Source organism: Podarcis muralis, chromosome 2 (genome assembly GCF_964188315.1).
Source record: "Podarcis muralis chromosome 2, rPodMur119.hap1.1, whole genome shotgun sequence".
Taxonomy (NCBI): Eukaryota; Metazoa; Chordata; class Lepidosauria; order Squamata; family Lacertidae; genus Podarcis; species Podarcis muralis.
The window spans coordinates 12,223,933-12,247,582 of NC_135656.1; the positions used below are offsets into that span (position 1 = coordinate 12,223,933).

At 46.4% G+C, this 23,650-nt stretch overlaps 1 protein-coding gene across 2 annotated transcripts in view; it reads left to right on the plus strand.

The window, feature by feature from the left end:
- The window catches only part of COL2A1 (collagen type II alpha 1 chain), a 91,855-nt gene extending 69,114 nt beyond the window's left edge, over nucleotides 1-22,741 (plus strand). For both annotated transcript variants that reach the window (XM_077923880.1, XM_077923881.1), the window contains 17 exons: nucleotides 406-459; nucleotides 560-667; nucleotides 1,965-2,018; nucleotides 4,624-4,677; nucleotides 6,367-6,528; nucleotides 6,631-6,738; nucleotides 7,314-7,421; nucleotides 8,854-8,907; nucleotides 10,080-10,187; nucleotides 12,713-12,766; nucleotides 13,774-13,881; nucleotides 14,664-14,717; nucleotides 15,307-15,414; nucleotides 17,127-17,415; nucleotides 18,413-18,600; nucleotides 19,275-19,517; nucleotides 21,203-22,741. In XM_077923880.1, the coding sequence (XP_077780006.1) occupies nucleotides 406-459; nucleotides 560-667; nucleotides 1,965-2,018; nucleotides 4,624-4,677; nucleotides 6,367-6,528; nucleotides 6,631-6,738; nucleotides 7,314-7,421; nucleotides 8,854-8,907; nucleotides 10,080-10,187; nucleotides 12,713-12,766; nucleotides 13,774-13,881; nucleotides 14,664-14,717; nucleotides 15,307-15,414; nucleotides 17,127-17,415; nucleotides 18,413-18,600; nucleotides 19,275-19,517; nucleotides 21,203-21,349 (2,001 nt within the window). In that variant the 3' untranslated portion in view covers nucleotides 21,350-22,741. The remainder of the gene's footprint in view (nucleotides 1-405; nucleotides 460-559; nucleotides 668-1,964; nucleotides 2,019-4,623; nucleotides 4,678-6,366; nucleotides 6,529-6,630; nucleotides 6,739-7,313; nucleotides 7,422-8,853; nucleotides 8,908-10,079; nucleotides 10,188-12,712; nucleotides 12,767-13,773; nucleotides 13,882-14,663; nucleotides 14,718-15,306; nucleotides 15,415-17,126; nucleotides 17,416-18,412; nucleotides 18,601-19,274; nucleotides 19,518-21,202) is intronic.
- Nucleotides 22,742-23,650: the final 909 nt, after the last annotated feature.

Genomic DNA, 23,650 nt, shown 5'->3' on the forward strand with positions numbered 1-23,650 from the left:
CCTGCCAACCTAGCAGTTCGAAAGCATGAAGTGCAAGTAGATAAATAGGTACTGTTCTGGCGGGAAGGTAAATGGGGTTTCCGTGCGCTGCTCTGGTTCGCCAGAAGTGGCTTAGTCATGCTGGCCACATGACCCAGAAGCTGTACGCCGGCTCCCTTGGCCAATAAAGCGAGATGAGCGCGGCAACCCCAGAGTCGGCCACGACTGGACCTAATGGTCAGGGGTCCCTTTACCTTTATGTGTGAGGCCTGGGGAGTTCCAGCCCTAGACTAGACTAGTTCCTGGAGAATAAAAGTGACCTTGAGAATGCAGGTGTTGGCCATACCTGGCATAGGGCATCCAGATGACTGGGTGGATGATGTTTTAACCAACTCTTTCCACAGCTGACGACTGTTTCTGTTTCAGGGCGACCGTGGTGAACCCGGTGCTCCCGGCCCTGCTGGATTCGCTGGTCCTCCTGTGAGTAATTCTCAGACTCTTCAACCTCTTTCCTCCCATTGGTCGGCATCTCTCTCTCTCTCTCTTACCATGGATGCTTTTGCCTTCCTCCCCAATACAGGGTGCTGATGGACAACCTGGTGCTAAAGGCGAGCAAGGGGAAACTGGCCAGAAGGGAGATGCTGGGGCCCCAGGCCCACAAGGTTCATCTGGTGCTCCGGGCCCACAGGTTGGTAAATCCTGCATTGCAGGGGGTGGGACTAGATGACCACTGGGGTCCCTTCCAACTCTACAGTTCTAGGATTCCTCTCCTGGGATGGTAGCCAGAGACTAGCAAGAGCCAGGTGGGGGCTTTTTTAAGATGCTGGAGGAGAGATGTCTCCTTTTCGAAAGAAGATTGGGGCTTAAGGTTCATATGAGGGAAGTATTGGAGCAGAGTCATAGGCTGGATAGAACATCATTCATATGGGGCTCCCCTAACTTGTTTTTTTTTAAAAAAATATTAACAACTTCAATATAACAAATTATCAAAACAAATCATCTTCATTATCCCCCCATTTTTTCCCTCCACCTCCCCAACAAACCCTCCCTCCCCCCCCTAAGACTTCCCTCAGCTCCTCTCTCTGATTTCTCAACCCATGTTAACTTCTGCATATTGTAAAATTGTATACATCTTTATATTATCTATTATGTTAACCTCCGTCCCCTAACTTAGTCAACTGGAATTAAACACATTCATGGAGTCTGCTGGACGGATACTGGCTGTGGTACCTCCAAGTTCAGAGGAGATGTATTTCTGAATATTAGTTTCTGGGGTACAAACAACCAGGGCATGTGGCACTGCACGAGAACTGGTAGGAATGGCTTCTGTGGCATGTTTTCATGTGCCAGGGGCGTCGCTCCTATTTTCATGTACTCTTACAAAGTCAAAAAACCCAACCCTGTAAAGCAGAGATTTTGCTCTGTGTGGCACACATGAGTTTGCATCATGCAAGAGAGTGGCAGAGAGTAAACACTGAAAGATTAGGCAGAGGTCTGTCAGAAAGGGACGCGGGTGGTGCTGTGGGTTAAACCACAGAGCCTAGGACTTGCTGATCGAAAGGTTTGCGGTTTGAATCCCCGCGGTGGGGTGAGCTCCCATCGTTCGGTCCCAGCTCCTGCCCACCTAGCAGTTCGAAAGCACCCCTAAGTGCAAGTAGATAAATAGGGTCCGCTTTCTAGTGGGAAGGTAAACGGCGTTTCCGTGTGCAGCGCTGGTGCTGGCTCGCCAGATGCCGCTTAGTCACGCTGGCCACATGACCTGGAAGTGTCTCCGGACAGTGCTGGCTCCTGGCCTCTTGAGCGAGATGAGCGCGCAGCCCTAGAGTCGGTCACGACTGGCCCTGACAGACAGGGATACCTTTACCTTTTACTGTCAGAAAGGAGGCTGGTTGCTTCTTTCAGATCTGTGCTACAGAGATCTCTGGCAGAAGCTCAGTGAGAAGGTTAACTGTGCCTAATCCAGATTTTGTTTTGTGTCTCCGTAGGGTCCAACTGGTGTGACTGGTCCTAAGGGAGCGCGTGGTGCACAGGGACCTCCAGTAAGTATTTTATGGACAATTTGCTTCATTCCTTCCCTTACTGGCACCTCTGATAACTGTGCTGTGATAGTTTTAAAAATAACCATACTTGACTTGAAGCTTCTACTGTAGATCACCCTGTTCAGAACCTTGAAGAGCAGAAGTCAGTGATTACACCACTCGGATAAATACCATATTTACTCAAATGTAATGCGCACCTTTTTTTGGCCAAATTACGTCGTGAAAATTAGGGTGCGCATTAGATTTGATGGCGCATTAGATTCTATCGCAAGCTTGTAAAACGCCGCTGACATAGCAAACAGTTCCTGGGTTTCAAGGTTCTGAAAACTGAGGTGCACATTAAATTCATGTACCGTATTTTTCGCTCTATAAGATGCACTTTTCCCCCTCCAAAAATTAAGGGGAAATGTATGTGCATCTTATGGAGTGAATGCAGGCTCCATGGCTTCAGCGATAGCAACGGGAAGCCTCTGAAGCGTAGAGGGAGCGCTCCCGCCGCGCTCCGGAGGCTTCGTGTTGCTTTTGCTGAAGCCAGGAGAGCAAGAGGGATCGGTGTGCACCAATCCCTCTTGCTCTCCTGGCTTCGCTTCGCTGGAGAGGTGCTGCGCAGCTTTCCCTCTCTGCGCAGTGCCCCTTCAGCGAAGCGGGAGGAGAAATGGAAGGGGCTCCATTTCTCCTGCTGCTTCACTGAAGGGGCGCTGCCCAGAGAGGGAGATAATTTTTTTTCTTGTTCTCTCCCTCTAAAACAAGGTGCGTCCTATGGTTGGGTGCTCCCTATAGAGCGAAAAATACGGTAAATATGGTAGCTTCGCTCCAAAGACTACTGGCAATGAACCTAAGCCTGCCACCCTCCCTCAGTTTATCTGGTAACTGTAAAACCTCCCCATGTGCTTATGCCATAGCTACTTTCTCTTCACGAGCCTCATCAACTCAACGAGGGGAGATGTGTTTTAAAAAGTATGTGCACAGGAGGGAATGTTGAGGTGTGTTTCTGTGTGAGAAAAGTGGCCAGTTTAAAATTGGGAATGTGGACCTGAGGCAAAAAAAGGTTCCACACTCTGTTGTGGGCAATTTACCGGGCTGTTTTGCTGCTTGAGGCAAAACAGGAAGTGCCGGTCCACCACACAGTCCTCACCTGGGGTGGTGTGGGTGCAAAATGGCAGCAACAATGACAGGTTCCGACGAGATATTGCTGGAAATTGGCACCGATTATGGGAGGCAGCAGGGCAGTCAGGGAGCCCATAGGAGTACCGCCTTGGCGGCTGGTTCATCCCACCTCATTGGTGGGCCAGTATAGCAATAATAATAATAATAATAATAATAATAATAATAATAATAATAATAATAATAATAATAATTTATTTGTACCCCACCCATCTGGCTGGGTTTCCCCAGCCACTCTGGGCGGCTTCCAACAAAGATTAAAAATGCTTCGTCTACATAAGGTCATAGGTTCAGCTTCTGCTGTTTCTGCTTAAGCGGTGAATCATGACCCGCAGACTCGCGGACGTGGGTCGCGTTCGCTTCTGGATGCAAACGGGCCTCTGGAATGGATCCCATTTGCATCCAGAGGTACCACTGTATCTTACTTTTAAAAGACATCTGAAGGCAGCCCTGTTTAGGGAAGTTTTTAATGTTTGATGCTGTATTGTTTTTAACTTTCGGTTGGTAGCTGCCCAAAGTGGCTGGGGAGGCCCAGCCAGATGGACAGGGTATAAATAATAAGATAATAATAATAATAATAATAATAATAATAATAATAATAATAATGTATAAAAGACACGAGATCACAGTCTAGGCCAAGCTAGCTCCTGTCTTCAGAAAGGTTTTTCAAACTTGATTATTCTTTCATGATGACCTAGAAGTGGAGAAGCTAAAGTGGAAGGGCTCTTTCATAAACGGGTCTTCCAGGGAACCATCGAGATTTGCACTGCTTTATTAGAATCGAGGTATCTGCAGCCTAGTCTCCTGTCCATCTGTGGGCCAGCTATCTCACTTGATGCTTTTAACAAGCTTGGATGTTATGGGTGCCATGGGCAACCACGATCTAGAACAGACATCGTCCCAAGAAATGGTTGTGTGGTGAGCTGGGCTTTGAGAGCATGGTCAGCTGGTAGAATCAGTACCGACCGTGTTTTAGTGAAGGGTCCTTGCCCCCGTGCCTGAAACACATCAGCACTGACACGCAGCAGGGGAGAAATAGAAGGACTCCCTTATTCAGTCTGGCCTCTTTTTTGACCTCAGCAGGTAATTCTCAAAGCCAAAGAGGGTTTCTTATATGCTTTCCAAACTTCACCAAACTGAAACATTTTTTAGGTGGAATCTACACACATATTAAAAAATGTTCTGGGGAAAAAAAAGCTTTTTTAAAAAGCGTTTTTAAAAATACATTGAATTTTCTGTAAAGCTCACCATCGCCATCCGGTGTCATGTTGTATATTGCACTTAAAACACACTTGAAACCTTTTAGTTGCAGCTGTATAACTGAGTCTTCAGTGAAACAGGCTGAAAATAAAGGGGGTGGTCCTGCAGCTTCCCTAACCACCCGCTGGTGCCTCAAATGTCCCTGGGTGCTCTGTTCATAATCCTTTTTATTTCTTCCTAGGGTGCTACTGGATTCCCTGGCGCAGCAGGAAGAGTTGGACCACCAGGCCCCAATGTAAGTTGTTGGTCACTGATAGGCATTTATTTTGTTTTAAATTTGTATTATAGGCAACCAAGAAAGAGGTATTCAATGGGAATGTGTTTGTTTTTTAATAGCTTTATGTCTTTACCAAAGAGTTAGCTAAAAGCCTGAAGCAGGAACCAAGTGGGATTGTGAATAAAACAAAATATTTAGGAGATAAGAGAGGGTAGGCTGACAACAGTGTTGGGGTGATTCAGGTTAAACGTGGCAAAGGCCACACTATATATATATTTTAAACACCATATATATATATATATATATATATATATATATATATATATGGCGTTTAAAATGTGTTTTATGTTTATATCAATTGTTTTAGGAATAAAATAGAGTAAAATCATAAATACATGAAAGCTAATAAGGGATAACGATATAAAATCCCACAGGAGAGGGATCTAGAAGTGGCAGAAACTGAGGCTGCAGTCATCCACTTACGTGGAAGTAAGCCCTATTGAACAGTTAGACTTACTTTTATAGTGCAAGCCTACTCAAAATTAAGACTCCGGTGGGTAGAAACATCAAACGCTTCTGTTGGGTTGCCTTGATAAAAGCACTAAAAAGTAAGTCACATGAAAGTTCCTTCTTCCCTGGTCTATTATTTTACCTAGTTAAAAACAACAAAGATCTGACTAGTAACTTGAGTGGACTTCCTAACAAGTCTGGTTTATTCACCTACAAACTCTGATGCTTTTGATACTCCACCTGGAATTATGGAAGTAGTCCCTTGAACCTGACCTGTATTAAATGGTTAGAGGCCTTTTTTCCTGTGCCCCCTTTCCCCGCAATCTGGGACCTGCCAAGTTCTAAATCACTTGACTTCTACTTGCACAACAACCAGTGGGGCTCTAACCTTGAATACTTTCAACCCCAGGAGCTTACAAAATGCATTTAAGTTCTCCTTTCACTTCCTTTAATATGAGTCTGTAAGGGGGGGAGGACAACTCAATCGGTCTTAAATGACTGATATGATATTTTATCTCCTACAATTGGAGTTTGTTTTTCACTCCAGGTGTCTGGTTTAGATGCTTTCAGGTGGGATCATCAGGACATTTCTCTGATTAAATTGATGACCGACCTGCTCATGGATTCAGGCTACGTTGTAATTAGGGTTGCCACCTTTTGTCAGGTGAAATAAAGGACAAGTCGGGGGGAATTGGGGGGCTAAAAATCACTTTACCTGGTGCAGAATGAAATGACTTCAAAGCCATTTCGATATTGGTTGCATGCAAGATAAGCATGTTTGAGTGAGCAAACAAATGCCTATTTTTCTTTTTATGACTTTGAAAATGGGAGAGATTGGGGGCCAAACAGGACAGGGTACTTTGTGCCTCAAAATGGGACAGTCCCGTTTTTTGAGGGATTGGTGGTAACCTTAGTTGTCGTGAATGCAAGAAAAAGCAGCGTCTCATGGAACATCTTCAGAAATGTAGACCTCTGGGGACCTTTTAACTTTTGGGAGGTATACGTAAATCTGAAGGCTGACAGGAAGCTTTTATCTCAATTCACGTTGTACCCAAAAGAATCTTATTGTGTCCTGAAGCCTAACAACTTGCCATTCTCTTGCAGATAAGGTGGATTCATGTTTTCTCTCAACAGTATAACTTTTAATGCAGAGAATCGGTCTCTGGGGATCTTACTGGCTCTCCCTTTTCCCCATAGGGCAATCCCGGTTCCGCAGGACCTCCCGGCGCTCCTGGTAAAGATGGTCCCAAGGGTGCTCGTGGTGACGCAGGCCCCACTGGGCGTGCTGGCGATCCTGGTTTGCAAGGTCCTGCTGGTCCCCCAGGGGAGAAGGGAGAATCTGGAGAAGATGGCCCTCCTGTACGTATTCATCCCTCCTTCTTTGCATGTACAATGGATCTGGCTTGCTGCTTTGTCATTTGCAAATTAACACCCATCTCTGCCCTTTTCTTTCCCCTCCAGGGTGCTGACGGCCCCCCTGGACCTCAAGGCTTGGCAGGTCAGAGAGGGATCGTTGGTCTCCCTGGTCAGCGCGGTGAGAGAGGCTTCCCTGGTCTGCCGGGTCCTTCTGTAAGTGATCTGGGGAGCTTGTTGTTGTTGTTGTTGTTGTTGTTTAGTCGTTTAGTCGTGTCCGACTCTTCGTGACCCCCTGGACCAGAGCACGCCAGGCACTCCTGTCCTCCACTGCCTCCCGCAGTTCAGTCAAACTCATGCTGGTAGCTTTGAGAACACTGTCCAACCATCTCGTCCTCTGTCGTCCCCTTCTCCTTGTGCCCTCCATCTTTCCCAACACCAGGGTCTTTTCCAGGGAGTCTTCTTTTCTCATGAGGTGGCCAAAGTATTGGAGCCTCAGCTTCAGGATCTGTCCTTCTAGTGAGCACTCAGGGCTGATTTCCTTAAGAATGGATGCGTTTGATTCTTGCAGTCCATGGGACTCTCAAGAGTCTCCTCCAGCACCATAATTCAAAAGCATCAATTCTTCGGCCATCAGCCTTCTTGATGGTCCAGCTCTCACTTCCATACATCACTACTGGGAAAACCATAGTTTTAACTATATGGACCTTTGTTGGCAAGGTGATGTCTCTGAGCAAAGTACCTGTTCTTTACCTGAGCTGATTTTTTTCTTCCCACCCTCCTCTTTTCAGGGTGAGCCTGGTAAACAAGGAGCTCCCGGCGGCCCTGGAGACAGAGGTCCACCTGGCCCAGTTGGTCCACCAGGCCTGACTGGTCCCTCTGGCGAACCTGGACGTGAGGTGAGCATACTCAACATGTTATATGTGTGGCCTGGGGGAAAGGGTAACCTATCCTATTTTAAAACTGCATTCCTGCAGCAAAACATGTCAAGGGCCAGAGGATGAGTGGGTGGGGGGATGAAAACTTGTGTTTTCATTCAATGCCCCAGAGTGGAACAAACTTTTAAAAATAAAACACCCTGATAATATTTTAAACCAGCCTTCTCCCAACCTGTTGCTCTGCAGATGTTGTTGGACTCCAACTCCCATCAATTGGCATAGTGAATGGTCAGGGGTGATGGGAATTGTAGTCTAGCATGGAAGCGCTGGGTTAGAGAAGGTTGATGTGATGACATTTCCAATACTGAATTTGTAGCATTTCCCATTACAGTGATTGCTGGTTTTGATTTATGCTGCAGCAGCCTCAATTTAGTGATGCATTTCCAGGAATATTCTAAAGAATGTATGCATCCTTCTTAAACCCTGATCCTAAACATATTTCCTTCTTGGCCTTTAGAGGGAATTACTTCCTTTTGATTAAAATCATAGCCATTAATGTCATTTAGAAGTCATCGACTGCCTTGTAAGGGATACAATCTACATTTTTCTTACATGTGGACCCCTTTTGCTTTTAAGGTTGGTAAAGGATGGCTATATTTAGCAGCAGCCCATTGGGGGGTCAGGGAGGGGAGCAATTAAATAAGCTTTAGATTACCCCCACTCTCTTCTCCAAGTAGCCTTCCAAAAACTCTTTGCTAATCAGGAATCTAAAGCTACGATCCATGTTGTAATTTTCCTCCACTTAACACCCCACCGCTTCCTGTGTTTCTAAAGTGGCGGCATTCGCCAAAAAAGTTCCCAACCATTCAAGGAACTGATTGCTTCCAGCCTATAGTGGCCTGGGCTTTTCTGCAAGTGGGATTCCACTGGGTAGAGGTGGCAGGCAATTGTAACTGCAACTTACTGCACAGTTTATAAGCAATATTTAAAAGAGGTGAATTTGGGGAGTGCTGAAAGGTGGTTCCTCAGCAATTCAAGAAAGCAGTTCTTCTTCCAGTTCTGGGTTACCGTCTCCTCACCTTTGCCAGCCAGTGGTGCCTGGGCTTGGCTTGAGGGTTGGTTTTGTAAGAGGAGCTGCGAAGGAGCTCTTTCAAATGCTTGGGCTAGGATCTGCTAAACCTGATGCCCAAGTTTGCTGGGAGCAAGGTGTCAGTTTCCTGCAAAAGTAGGTTCCAAGAAGGAACAGTCTCCAAACTCCCTTGGAGGAGGGGCATACATGACTGCGATGAGTGTATATTGGCAAAGGCTGCTTGTCAAGCCGAGGTTGTGAATCGGGAATGATTTTAGGAAATGCAACCCACTGTCTGGGGCGGTTGGCTATGCCTTCTCAGAAAGACACACAGTGCCACTTGCTTGGCTCCTAAGGATAAACGCCTATCATTTTTATTCTCAGGGCAATCCTGGGTCAGATGGTCCCCCAGGCAGAGATGGTTCCCCTGGCGTGAAGGTGAGTGTCCCATCTCAAAGGAGCATTAACCACTGCTGTATGTAAATATGATTTGCTGAAGGAACGTGTGTCGCTCGAGTCAAAAATCGAATGCCATGTGGGCATAATCTCAGGGCATAATCCAGGTGGGAGCAGCTCACCTGCTTAATCTTTCTGTCCACGTTCTTAGCCCTTACCTTCCTTGTTCTTAGCCCCACAATTTTCTCATGCATCTCTTCCACCTCTTTCCCTGAAATCTGAGTAACGCAGCAACATTTTGTGGAATAAGCCATTAACATTACCCTTACTTACACAATTTATTCCAGCCACATAATATGCATTTTGGTTTTTCCCCCCCAATAATGTTTATTAGGTTTCTTACAAATGTAACACATACTAAAAAACCCATAAGGAAAAAAATAGAAAGAAAAATAAAACAAATAAAGCAAATAACAACAAAAGATATAGCAACAGTTACACAAATACAATACAAATTAATAATTGATTAAACTTCCAACCTCATAAACATATTACTTGACCTCCTCTAGTCCCTCCCATCTGAATTTCCTTGTAACTAAATGTAGCAGTTTTCCAATATCATTATTCAAAAACAATATTCCAATTATAGTCAAGTTTCTTAACTTTTCTTAACCTTCTAAATCTCATTTAATAATTGAATCCTAATTTAATCCTAGGCCTAATTGATACTTTCAGGTAACTTCTAATTTTCAATGTTACAATATCTATTCAAATAGTCTTTAAATTTCTTCCAATCTTCTTGATATTCCTCTTCTTTCTGGTCGCGGATTCTCCCAGTGAGGTCAGCTAGCTCCATGAAGCCCAACATCTTCATCTGCCATCATAATATGCATTCTGGGAGGCTGGAAGAAAGGCTGCTCTCTCCCTCTATCCCTATGTCCTATGGCAGTGCCTTGTTTGTTAGTCTGTTCCTTGCTGTTCAGCCAAAGGTTTTCCCACACCTCTTCACCAAAGTCTTCCAAGAGCCTTCTCAGATTGCTCCTTCAGCCCCCAGCACCTGCCATATCTTCTAAGAGCATGGAACCAGTCGGGGGGGGGGGGGGGAGAAGGAAGAAGGGAGGGGGAGGAAATGTCCCATCAGTGGGGTTGCTGTCCCTCACTACATCTCATATACATATTTGGTATTTAATGCATCTACTTTGTCCCCCTGACAGGGTGATCGTGGTGAGACTGGTGCTGTTGGTGGTCCTGGAGCTCCCGGCCCACCTGGTTCTCCTGGTCCTGTTGGTCCAACTGGTAAACAAGGAGATAGAGGTGAAGCGGTGAGTATCCAGTAAACATGCCCTAGGTGATGGCACGTGGGAAGCCATTGAATTAAAATTGCATGGATTTGGTATTGTAATAATTGGTGAAAAATGGGTTGTAATTTGGAAAACCAATAAAAATAATTGGCTGAAAAGAAAAACACACCGTGCACTAGGTGGGTCCCCAGATGTTGTTGGACTACAATGTCCATAATCCCCAGCCAGAATGGCCAGTGTTCAGGGATGATGGGATATGTAGCCCAACAACATCCAAGAACCCAAAGTTGGGAACTGGTGCACCGGTTGCTGTTAGCCATGATAGCTTGTGAACTTCCTGAAACATAAGGTTGGAACAGAATGCTGGGCTGGAGGGGGCTTCTTAATGGAATGCTATAAGAGGTTGATTGAATTGCCCTGACTTGCTAGATGGTTTTCCCTTTCCTATGGCTTTGCTGAATCCTATCCTTCCAGACGTTTCCATGCGCTGCTCTGGTTTCTCCAGAAGCTGCTTAGTCATGCTGGCCACATGACCCAGGAAAACTGTCTGCGGACAAACGTCAGCTCCCTGGGCCAGTAAAGCGAGATGAGCGCCGCAACCCCAGAGTCATTCGTGACTTTACCTTTTTATCCTTCCAGAATATTTAGAATCTACAGGATTTCCCAGTTTGGGCCAAACTTAGAATCATAGAGCTGAACAATGGGGTGGAGATTCTCCTTCAGGTACAGTGGTACCTCAGGTTAAGTACTTAATTTGTTCTGGAGGTCTGTTCTTAACCTGAAACTGTTCTTAACCTGAAGCACCACTTTAGCTAATGGGGCCTCCCGCTGCTGCCACGCCGCCAGAGCACAATTTCTGTTCTCATCCTGAAGCAAAGTTCTTAACCCAAGGTACTACTTCTGGGTTAGCGGAGTATGTAACCTGAAGCGTATGTAACCCGAGGTACCACTGTTTACAGGACCGAGGTCATTTAGCAGTAAACTGCAAGTGACAGCAGGCCTCTCTGATGGGTTAGGACAGGGGTCGGCAACCCGCGGCTCCGGAGCCGCATGTGGCTCTTTTACACCTTTGCCGCAGCTCCGGGGCGGATACTAGCGAGGGAAGGAGGCGCATTGTGCGCCCCAACACTCCCCACTGTGGCGGGCGCTGTACTGGCTGTGACGTCGCATGGGGGCGGTGCGTGCGTTAGTCATGCACCGTCCCGAAGTCACCTTCCCGCCCGCTATCAGATCGGAGGGCAGCGGCACGCATGCAATGGTTTTGCGGCTCCCAGGTTTTTTTTCTTCGGAAACAGGTCCAAGTGGCTCTTTTTGTCTTAAAGGTTGCAGACCCCTGGGTTAGGAAATGGAGCTGTGGGCAGGATCCAGCAGGAAGGGACAAAGAGACACTCTTAACCCAAGATCTGGAGCTGTTGTCTCTCATTTTAAGGCTCTGCATCAAGTGTGAACACACTGTGACCTTCTAAACATTGCTGAACAGCCCCAGCCATTCCTAGAACAGGCAGAACTGGTTCTGTGGGGATGAAATTAATGGATTAGGAACCCCGTAAGAAGATATTCACATCAATAAATAGTACCTTCAGAAGCCTCCTCTCGGATAATTGCTGTGCCTCTTTCAAAATGTGAAAGCAGAATAAAATAAATCTCGGCTTGGCTTGTGGGTGGTGCATTTTAAGATCAGCAGTTCAAAAGTTTCCCTGAGAGACCAGAGGGATGCGGGTGAAAAGGACCTCAGGGATCATCTAGTCCAATCCCCTGAAATGCAGGAATATACAGCTATCCTGTATGGGGATCAAACCTGCAACCTTAGCATTACTGACACCGCACTCTAACCAACTGAGCTATCCAGCTACTTAAAGGTAAAGGTACCCCTGCCCATACGGGCCAGTCTTGACAGACTCTGGGGTTGTGCGCCCATCTCACTTAAGAGGCCAGGGGCCAGCGCTGTCCGGAGACACTTCCGGGTCACGTGGCCAGCGTGACAAAGCTGCATCTGGCGAGCCAGCGCAGCACACGGAAACGCCGTTTACCTTCCCGCCAGTAAGCGGTCCCTATTTATCTACTTGCACCTGGGGGTGCTTTCGAACTGCTAGGTTGGCAGGCGCTGGGACCGAGCAACGGGAGCGCACCCCGCCGCGGGGATTCGAACCGCTGACCTTTCGATCGGCAAGCCCTAGGCGCTGAGGCTTTTACCCACAGCGCCACCCGCGTCCCTATCCAGCTACTTAGCTTGGGCCAAACAGCTTGTTGTGCTCAGTCACATGTAGTTCCTCCCCCTTTGAATGTTGTTTACAGTGCATAAGTAGAAGAATGAGGAAGGCACTTCTTAACCCTTTCCCCTCTAGTGGGACTTTCTGCTACAAATATCCATACCTCAGCTGCTGTGTGGTTTGGGTCAGGCCTTGAAGGAGAGCCCTGAGCACGACTGTTCCATACTAGATTCGAATCCTGTTGGTCAACACGGAGAGCTGTGGCCTCTCATCTTAGCATAGAGGGAGAAGGTGTCCAGTAGTCAGCTTATAATTTTTGTTTTCATCTTTCTCCAGGGTGCTCAAGGTCCAATGGGTCCTGCTGGTCCTGCAGGGGCACGCGGCATGCCCGTGAGTATTTATTTCTCCTTTACCCACTTTCATTTTTCCTGGGCTCCCAGTAGAGGCTGTTGCATTTACTGAGCATCCCCCGAGTCACTGCTGTGTACATCCAAAAGAGGAAAGCGTCCTTCCAATTGGTGCTGTTGACACAATGAATGAGTGCTTGAAGTTCTCGCTCTTAGAACATGACCACCTGCCATTTGAACAAAAATGTATTCATCTGACACAGAGGCAAACAGCAATAAGTATTCTGAGTGTGGTCATTCAGAAGCAGTTGCCTCTTACCTGTAGTAGTCACAGGAGTACTTTGCCCACCTTCCCTGAAAAGAGGATCCTAGTTCAGTACTGTGAAGATTTCCTCTGCTTTCAAGAAAGGAAGCATAGTGATCCTTGCAATCGCAGCCCTAAGGAACAGGTAAAAGCCCTGGGGACTTCTGCTTTATTTACTGCCTCCACCAGAGAGCAACGAAGAACATCTTTCTCTGTATTAATCAGTGCCACTTCCCGACACACACACACCCCTTCGAAGTGCCAAGTGTTATATGTCTGTTTCCGCATAAAGGTTCTAAGATCAACTAGTTCACCTGCACGAGCGTAATTCTTAATCCCAAGGCGTAACTGCACTCTGCTTCAGCTCAAAGATCCTCATGGATTCAGAACCAGAAATTAACTGGTTTCCGCTAACTGGTCAGCTGCTGCCTCAAGTCTTGCACAAGACACCAGGCAAATGAGTTATAGGCAGTCACAGGGAATGTGTCCCCCTCAGGCCCTCTGACGTCATAGAGGGCCTTGCCAGCATAGGACCATGAAGCCAGGTCACTTGCAGGAGAAACAGAGGCCCTTTGTGACATCAGACCATAGCAATCAACAGGGTCGAGAGATGTTGGCCAAATGTAGGGCTGCCAGGAGGGAAGTTGTGTTCAGATCTGCAGGCAGCATCGCCACCCCGTACTGTGTTGCCAAACTTTGCGCATGACTCTCTTGCCCTGAATGCCGCTTGTGTTCTCTCCTCCTAGGGTCCACAAGGTCCTCGTGGCGACAAGGGTGAGGCTGGCGAGGCAGGAGAGAGAGGTCTGAAGGGTCACAGGGGATTCACTGGCCTGCAGGGTCTTCCTGGCCCTCCTGTAAGTTTTGGTTTCCGTATCTTTAGAGTAGAATTTGGTCCGTGGTGTTCTGTTCTAGGCTTGTCATGGGCTCAGGGGAGTTTTGGGTTTGAGTCTATCTGCTGCAGCAGGGATGTGAATCAACTTCTCCCTGCAGGGATGCCTGTCTGTCTAATTAGTATTTGTTTGTTTATTAACTTCCCTTTATAGTATTTATCCCTGGGTAGTTGGTTAAATGGGACACGGGTGGCGCTGTGGGTTAAACCACAGAGCCTAGGACTTGCCGATCAGAAGGTCGGCAGTTCGAATCCCTGCGATGGGGTGAGCTCCCATTGCTCGGTCCCTGCTCCTGCCAACCTAGCAGTTCGAAAGCACGTCAAAGTGCAAGTAGATAAATAGGTACCGCTCTGGCGGGAAAGTAAACAGCGTTTCCGTGCGCTGCTCTGGTTCGCCAGAAGTGGCTTAGTCATGCCGGCCACATGACCCGGAAGCTGTACGCCTGCTCCCTTGGCCAATAAAGCGAGATGAGCGCCACAACCCCAGAGTCGGTCACAACTAGACCTAATGATCAGGGGTCCCTTTACCTTTACTGGTTGGTTAAATGCAGCATACAGTTGAAGATAAAACATTGTCGGCACAGTACAGGTCTAGCAATTAAAGCAGCAAAGTAAAAACTTAAGGAGGTAGAAAATAATTCTGGCATGGAACGTCCTTGAAGCCATTCTCTACAACTCCTAAACTCTTTAGGCCCTTCTGCAGAGAGGCTGTGACGTGGCTGGTATGTAACTCACCTTTTTCCATAGGGTCCTTCTGGCGATCAAGGTGCATCAGGTCCGGCTGGTCCTTCTGGTCCCAGGGTAAGTCCAATCTCCCTGATAAGAAGAGCTCCTTTCCTTGGCGAAAGACCAGGGAGTGTTGTGGCTGGGTGTTAAGACTCTGCTGTGTACACTAGCCTTATTCACTAAGTGTCTTGTGTGCTGCTCAGTTTTTTCAGCTGGTAGAATGTGGGATTGTTATATCCAGGCCCCAATTTCTGGATGCCAGCTGATTTGGGGAGAAATTAATGTATTTGGAGGAGAGAACTTTAAGAGGGAGAAGACTGATCTTCAATATTTTTATATTACAAATAAATTTTAGTGATCAGAAATCTGGGGACCTCTGCTTTTTGTGTGTTGTGATATGAATATTTGTTTTGGCCTGGTGGGTTTTGAAATGTTGTCAGAGTGTGTACATGGCTGATAACTGAAGAAGGTTCATTGGTCGATTATATGGTAAATGTCACATGCAGTGTGGGATCTGGTGGACAGAGTCAGACACAATTCTACTGCGCTGCAATACTACCACTTGTAGATTTTACTATGTGGTTCTTTTAAGAAGCCCATCCCAGTACTTGCTAATGTTCATGGGCAGCCTGGTGTTAACTCATGCACATTGCCTCTCTCCTAGGGCCCCCCAGGTCCAGTTGGCCCCTCTGGCAAAGATGGCTCTAACGGAATGCCTGGCCCCATTGGCCCTCCCGGTCCTCGTGGTCGTAGTGGAGAAACTGGCCAAGCTGTAAGTAACTGAAGGAACGGCATAAATGAAGTACAAGAAGCTGCACCCCCCAGTGTTAGAAACTAAGATATGAAAGCTAGGAGCTAAATGGCACCTTAAGGTTATGGGCGCAACGATGGGATGTCTCGGCGTGATTTTTTATAACAATAATTCAAAGCTGAAAATGAACTGCAGCTAAAATATTATGCTCATTTTTCACATGGTCTAGTCCTTCCCCTGCCCACCTTCCTAATATTCTTAAGAGGGTCTCTTCTCCAGTCTTCAGAGAGTGGCTGGAAGTGGGGAGGCAGAAAAAGGTCCTCCTTTCCTTCCACTCCACAGTTTTAATCTGAAATCTTAGGCGCAGGACTGTGCCCAAAGCTCAGAAACTGCTAGTGCCAATGAAATGAAAATTCCCTGTTGCAAAATGCACCTAGAACAGGGGAGTGCAAATTCTGTGCACTCTGTGTCTAGGCAGTCCCCTGCCCTTGTGCCCTTTACCCATCTGGTTTGACTGCCTCCATGGAGCTTGCCTAGGTATTAATCAGTGGCTCAAATTGTTCTCCTTTTGAGGGTGGCCTACAGCCCTCTGTGCTACGGAAGGGCTGTGCTTTGTCTCCCTGTGGGAATTACATGGGGTTCTATGAGCAGGATCTAATGTACAGCCCAGCACGTCTAATTAAATATTTGAATCGATGAGAATTATTATCATCAAATATATACCACTCTCCTTTAAAAACAACAGAGCAGTTTATGGAAGAGCACCATAAAATAACATCTAAACTAGGGTTTCCCAAACTTGGGTCTTCTGCTGTTTTGGGACTACAGTTCCCATCATCCCTGGCCACTGGTCCTGCTAGCTACGGATGATGGGCGCTGTAGTCCAAAAACCGCTGGAGACCCAAGTTTGAGAAACACTGATCTAAACCATATAATCCATCTCCAAAACAGCAGCAAGTATGATGATGATGTTGTTGTTTAGTCGTTTAGTCGTATCCGACTCTTCGTGACCCTATGGACCAGAGCACGCCACGCACTCCTGTCTTCCACTGCCTCCCGCAGTTTGGTCAGACTCATGTTTGTAGCTTCAAGAACACTGTCCAACCATCTCGCCCTCTGTCGTCCCCTTCTCCTTGTGCCCTCCATCTTTCCCAACATCAGGGTCTTTTCCAAGGAGTCTTCTCATGAGGTGGCCAAAGTATTGGAGCCTCAGCTTCAGGATCTGTCCTTCCAGTGAGCACTCAGGGCTGATTTCCTTCAGAATGGATCGGTTTGATCTTCTTGCAGTCCATGGGACTCTCAAGAGTCTCCTCCAGCACCGTAATTCTAAAGCATCAATTCTTTGGCGATCAGCCTTCTTTATGGTCCAGCTCTCACTTCCACACATCACTACTGGGAAAACCATAGCTTTAACTATACGGACCTTTGTTGGCAAGGTGATGTCTCAGCAAGTGTGATAGCTTCTGTTAAGTCATCTTCTAGCAGCAGATGTACTACGGAGCTGGAAAGCATGAAAAAGACTTCCGATTCAGCCCCTCTTGCCCAAGAGTGAGACCATCTGGAACTTAAACTGTAGGTCCTATCGGCTCAACTTAGTCCCATGTCAGTGAAAGAAAATGGAACGTGAGGGCCCAGATGGGCTACCTCCATAAATGCACCTACCATACAGCAGGGGGTTGCTTTGGTCCAACAGCAAGCATTTCAGGGCTGTCTCCTTTCCTTTAACCCTGTAGGGTCCTCCTGGAAACCCTGGACCCCCTGGTCCTCCTGGCCCACCCGGACCTGGCATTGACATGTCCGCCTTTGCCGGCCTGGGTCAGACGGAGAAAGGCCCCGACCCCATGCGCTACATGCGATCCGACCAGGCTTCTAGCAACCTGAGGCAGCATGATGCCGAGGTCGATGCCACCCTGAAGTCGCTCAACAACCAGATTGAGAGCATCCGGAGCCCCGAGGGCAGTAGGAAGAACCCAGCTCGTACCTGCCGTGACCTAAAACTCTGCCACCCCGAATGGAAGAGCGGTGAGTGTATTGGGGCTTGCCACTGGCTGGGTTGTGGGCTCAGGAGCCTCGCTTCCTCTTCCGCAGCATAACAATCCCAGAGAGGTCTTTGCGTCTCACCACCCAGAGTAAGGTTACCAGATTTTTTTAAATGAATCCGGGGACATTTTTCAACTTCCTACTAGATGGGTGGATTTTGTCAGGGGACTGATTTGTAAATCTGGGGACTGTCCCCGGGAAAGTCTGGTAACCTTAACCCAGAGCATCTACAGGGACTGAGGCTACTGTTTCAGCACTTCCAATTCCTGCCACCGAAATGCATGGGAAATGTAGCCTCATCCACACAGCAGAAGGCATGAAAGTGGCATGCAAAATCCATACAGCTGGCGATACATTTCTTCTCCCTGTGGAAGCCACAGGGACACCCACCTACCCCTTCCCTTGGCATCAAATTCACAACCTTTATTCTGACCAAAGTCATTAACAAGACCTCAGAGAGTTTAAGCTCCTATCAAAATATTTAACGTGTTTAATTAAACACATCTGGCCGTAGTAACTTAATTGGGGTGTGTGTGTGATATTCATGTTATTGTATCCTAATAAAGTAAACAAAGCGTTTAGATCATATGTTTGTTGATCAGTATTTCAGAATGAAAATTGCCTGAATAATGTTTTAATAACCTACCGTTTGCAGAGGCTTTAAAGCTTAAAGAATCGCACTTACAATCCTCATAATTTCCAGAGCAGGATTACTGTGTGACTTGTTTAGCCTCATTTTGCGATTATATTTTAACACATAGTTAACTTTCCATTTGCAATCTGACACTAATAAATTCCATTCCCCTGTAGATATTATAATTGCTTAAGCTTCTGAATTTGCACATGCCACCTAAGGGATTGGGGGCGGGGGTCACTGCAGGAAGTCGGTGACTAAGACCCAGCAGCACAGAACAGCGGTGTGATGAGAGAGAGAAAGAGTAAAAACACCGTACCAACTGCTTCTTTCTTAATTTTGCAGGCGACTATTGGATTGACCCCAACCAGGGTTGCACTTTGGATGCCATAAAGGTTTTCTGCAATATGGAGACGGGAGAGAGCTGTGTTTACCCCAAGCCTAGCAGCATTCCCAAGAAGAACTGGTGGACGAGCAAGAGCAAAGACAAGAAGCACATCTGGTTTGGAGAGACAATCAATGGAGGTTTCCACGTAAGTGGGTCAAGCTAGACTAAATGCTTTTGATATTTCATCCAAGGCATGCAAATCCAATGTGAACCCATGCAAGTAAACAGTTGCATTAGTGCAAGGCTTGGCGCTAGCATAACAGGATTACTTACACACACACACACACACTTACTATGCCATTCTCTGAATCTGCTCTGAAAGGTTGCAGTGGGGAGAGAAACCCAGAACGGAGAGAATATTCTCCTTGCACTTACGGAATGTTCACCTTGGCGCTTAATGTTCTGTTTGCCCATTAATCGTTACACTGACCCTCTGTTTTTATACTTGCATCTCACTATTCTTGTCTTTGAAATGTCTGTGTGAGGCTTATTCTCCAACTTTGGGAGAAATGAGAAGAAATCAAGCAACACTTTAGAGTTCGCAGCAATGAGATGTGGTTGATTACCACTAGCTTAGATTGCTTTTTAAAAGATTTAGACAAATTTGAGAACGATAAACCAACCAGGATGGCTGATGTTCAGAGGCATCACCCTGATAGCAAACTCAGCTGGTGAGTGCAGTAGGGTCACTGTGAGACAGGAGGGAGGTACTGACATGGCCAAGGGAAACTCACAATCTATAGAGGTACCAGTTTTTGCTTTCTGCGGTCTTTCTAAGAAAGGCGCCTCTCAACCTCTGTCTTCTTGGTCCCTTTCCAGTTCAGCTATGGAGATGAGAACCTGGCTCCTAACACGGCCAACATCCAGATGACCTTCCTGCGCCTCTTGTCTACTGAAGGCTCTCAAAATATCACCTACCACTGCAAGAACAGCATTGCCTACATGGACGAGGCTTCTGGGAACCTTAAGAAAGCTCTCCTGATACAGGGATCCAACGACGTGGAGATCAGAGCCGAGGGCAATAGCAGGTTCACATATAGCGCCTTGCAGGATGGCTGCACGGTAAGTTTGAGGGGTTTGCCACAGCAATAGGACCTTGCTGGGTTAAAGGCACAGAACTAAGGCAGCTGACAGTAGCAGCCAGCCAGGCTGGGCACTTGCCAAGGCCCAGTCTGACCATAAGGAGAGGATCAGCAGAGAAGACTGTCAGGAATACTTCCATTCCACGTGAGAAACCAGCTAGATTGAAAAGTGCGGCCCTAGCCTGAGTGGGACCCACAAAATCCTTTGGCCCTATTTGGGAGGGCACTGTAGGGTGAGAGCAGTGTTACAAGACCCCTGGAGCCAGCCCCACAGGGTTGCTTTTTTGCTTCACTAAATCCCACATCATTTGCTCATCTCGTTTCACAGAAGTGATCAAATAAGACAGTGATTCTCTCACCCTGTGTCCCCCCCCCCCACTTGAAATCAGCCATAGTGTGGCACTTCTCAAAGTACAGTGGTACCTCGCAAGACGAATGCCTCGCAAGACAAAAAACTCGCTAGACGAAAGGGTTTTTTGTTTTTTGAGCTGCTTCGCAAGACGATTTTCCCTATGGGCTTGCTTCGCAAGACGGAAATGTCTTGCAAATTTGTTTCCTTTTTCTTAACACCGTTAATACAGTTGCGACTTGACTTTGAGGAGCAACTCATAGCATGCGGTGTGGTAGCCTTTTTTGAGGTTTTTGAAGACTTTGGTGATTTTTGAAGCTTTTCCAAAACTTTCCCGACACCGTGCTTCGCAAGACGAAAAAAATCGCAAGGCGACAAAACTCGCGGAACGAATTAATTTCGTCTTGCGAGGCACCACTGTAGACGGGATATGGGTGTGTTTTAAAATTAGACACACACAGAGGAGACATGGCTGTAGCAAGAAAACCACCGTTATGCTCACGAGTCATAGGAATCTCAAAACAGATTCAGAGCATCATTCTGCTTCCTTTACTTGCTTGATGTGTATGCTGGCAGCCACTGTATACTCCTGCTGAAGCTGGCATTCTGCACCCCCATGCACAATTTCAGCTTCTGCTCATGGCACATGAAATCAGATAGGACCCTTTTTAATGGCCATGAGCGTGTAGGTTGTTAGTAAAGGTAAAGGTACCCCTGACCCTTAGGTCCAGTCGCAGACGACTCTGGGGTTGCGCGCTCATCTCGCTCTATAGGCCGAGGGAGCCAGCATTTGTCCGCAGACAGCTTCCGGGTCATGTGTCCAGCATGACTAAGCCGCTTGTGGCGATCCAGAGCAGAGCACGGAAACGCCATTTACCTTCCCACCAGATCGGTACCTATTTATCTACTTGCACTTTGACGTGCTTTTGAACTGCTATGTGGGCAGGAGCTGGAACCAAACAACGGGAGCTCACCCCTTTGCGGAGATTCGAACTACCGACCTTCCGATCGGCAAGCCCTAGGCTCTGTGGTTTAGACCACAGCGCCACCTGCGTCCCTGTGGGTTGTTAGTACTAGCTTCCAAAGTTGCATAGCAACCTGAGCAGGACAGAATGCAGATCTTAAGATTCCCCAGATAACAGCAACACAGTAAAAGCTCTTGTGTTTTAGTATGTTTAGTACCATGGTTATTCCTGCCCTGCTTTCCAGAACTTTGATTTGTTCCAGCCAGCCACCCCTAGCAACTGATCCCAGCTGGAGATCTTGTGGCACTTAAAATAATGCATTCTTTTGTGGGTTTTTTCCTTCCATTCCAGAAACACACTGGTAAATGGGGGAAGACAATCATTGAATACCGTTCTCAGAAGACCTCACGCCTGCCCATCATTGACATTGCACCTATGGACATTGGCGGAGCTGATCAAGAATTTGGTGTTGACATTGGCCCGGTGTGCTTCTTGTAAAGAAAAAAAAGTTTCGAAAATTAATATTTTTTTAAAAAACCAGTCCATTACCATACAAAACCAACCCAAGGAACCCAAGTGCTCCCCAAATCACCTTGTAGGACTTTCTGCACTGAAGAGTTGAACCAAACCTTCTTCCCTTCCCAAAATTCCATCCGTTCCCCCATGCTTACATTTTGGACTCAGTTTCCGAGGCAACCATCACTTGGGCAGACCATGAAAGCAAGCAAAGGAGAAAAAGGAAAAAAAGGAACAACAAATAATGGTGTTATTTATTTATTGTCTTCCTGTAAGACCTTTCTTGGAAGCTAACTAGCATGCAGGAAGGGTCCTTTCCCTCCCAAGTTGCTGATGCCCCAAATTACAGGTTGTAGCCAATTCTCCCCCCCACCCACCCATCCAAACAACCCTGGGTGTGTATCACAAGCAAGATTACTGTGTATAATACTAAAAATGGTGCTATTATTATTGTAAAACAAGTCTGTATTTTTTAACATCAATTGATTATAAAAAAACCTTCGTTGGAAAGTACAAGTTGATCTGATTTCTGTTGTTTTTCTATTTTTGCTTCTGTCCACCGTTCTGAATTCTACCAAGCCTCATCTACTCTCTCTTTACAAAATGAAGGAAGTCATAGGGTCAACTCTCAAACGTCCCTGGTTTTTAAGCTACCTCACACTTAAGGAAACATTTGTCAGTATGATCTCACCGCCAGCCACAAAAGAGATGAGGTGCAAGTTCGGGGACTACCACCCCTTCCCACAGAAACACGTGGTGCTTAAAGACCCCCTTCAACAACCTGAAGTGCCTTTCTGAACTACAGCTCTCAGACACCAGGTTAACATACTGCTACTCCCTTGCATAAGCGAGACTTGGCTGATGGCAGAACGCTCCTTTACCAATTCCTCTTCTTTTTGAGAGTAGACAAAACTATCTTTTGTTAGCCAACTTTGGCTGACTGTAAGCATATGTACCCTTTTGAGTTACACAGAGCTCTGTTGGCCTAATAAAAGATAGCTTCTTACCTATTTTATATTTCTGGGACCGACACGGCAGTTACAACCTTTTTGTAAAGTTGGTCCCACTTTTACATTCTCTCTCTCTCTCACCACCTCTCCTGCTTCGATTTGTCTACTTTCAGAGTTAGTAAATCAAGGAGAAAGGAGAGAGTTTCTGAAGTGCAAGGTAAAAAGAAGAGCAGGTTGTTGTTCTCCTTTAAAAACTAAGGAATGTAAAATGACTAAAACACAGTCAGGCCCACAACACCACACCCCATAATCTATCCTGATCACCCACATCAATACCAGTTGCTTTCTTTAATTTCTGCTCCCCCCACCCTTGCACTCAAGGTAGAAGGCTTTTCCTATTCCAAATAAAGACATCTTTGTTGAAGTTGTTCCGTGTGTATTAATTTTCACCCTAAGAGGTAATCTTTATTAAACAATGTTTATCTTCCCTGGAGAAACATTTCCAAGAAAAGCAGAAAAGACCAGAATTTCTTTTAAAAGGAGGGAAGGGGATTTTAGTCTTTGTGTTTTCGAATCAAGATAATTCTTCTTACCTTACAAAGAGGTAAGAGCACAGTAAGATTGGCGGCAGCTTTCCTTCAATCTGTCAATGGTAATATTCATTTCTCCACATTTAAAGATTGAAGCACTCTTAACTTCTGTTGATTTCAGTGAGAGATATTTAAGTTCAGATACAAAATCCCCTTCATACATACAAGTCCTTTACTTTGAATGGATTGTGCCCTAGCTTCATTTAAGGCTGCAATCCTAGTATACATGCTTACGTAGGAGTAAGGCCTATTGAATTAAAAATGGGCTTACTTCCTAGCAGATGTATAGGACAGCAGTGCAGTACATTATTATTAACTCGGCTAATTTTCCACCCTTCTTGAAGGAGCCCAGGGCAGCAAATATTTATCAGGACAGAGTATACAAATAAGTAACTGCACGAGTGGAACTACTTCCTTTTGTGCAATTGGTCTTTCTCCCCATTGCCACCACTCCGTTGTCTCTTCTGCGATCACCAATCTGCCCCAGATGGTTGGCTGAACCCCCAGAAGAGATTTATGGGGTGCACAGGAGGAAGGGAGGAGGAGTCCTTCCTGTTGTGCAAGCAGAAGCAGGTCCCTTCGCACAGAGAGCTACTAGGTTGACTACAACCCTTAGCAGGCTTGCAAGTTTTGAGTTGTAAATCCCCAGGGTTGACAGCCACATTTTGTTCACTGATTTGTTTTCCAAGATTGTATTTTTTAAAAAAGTTTTTATAACCTGCCCTGCAACCTCATGATCAGGG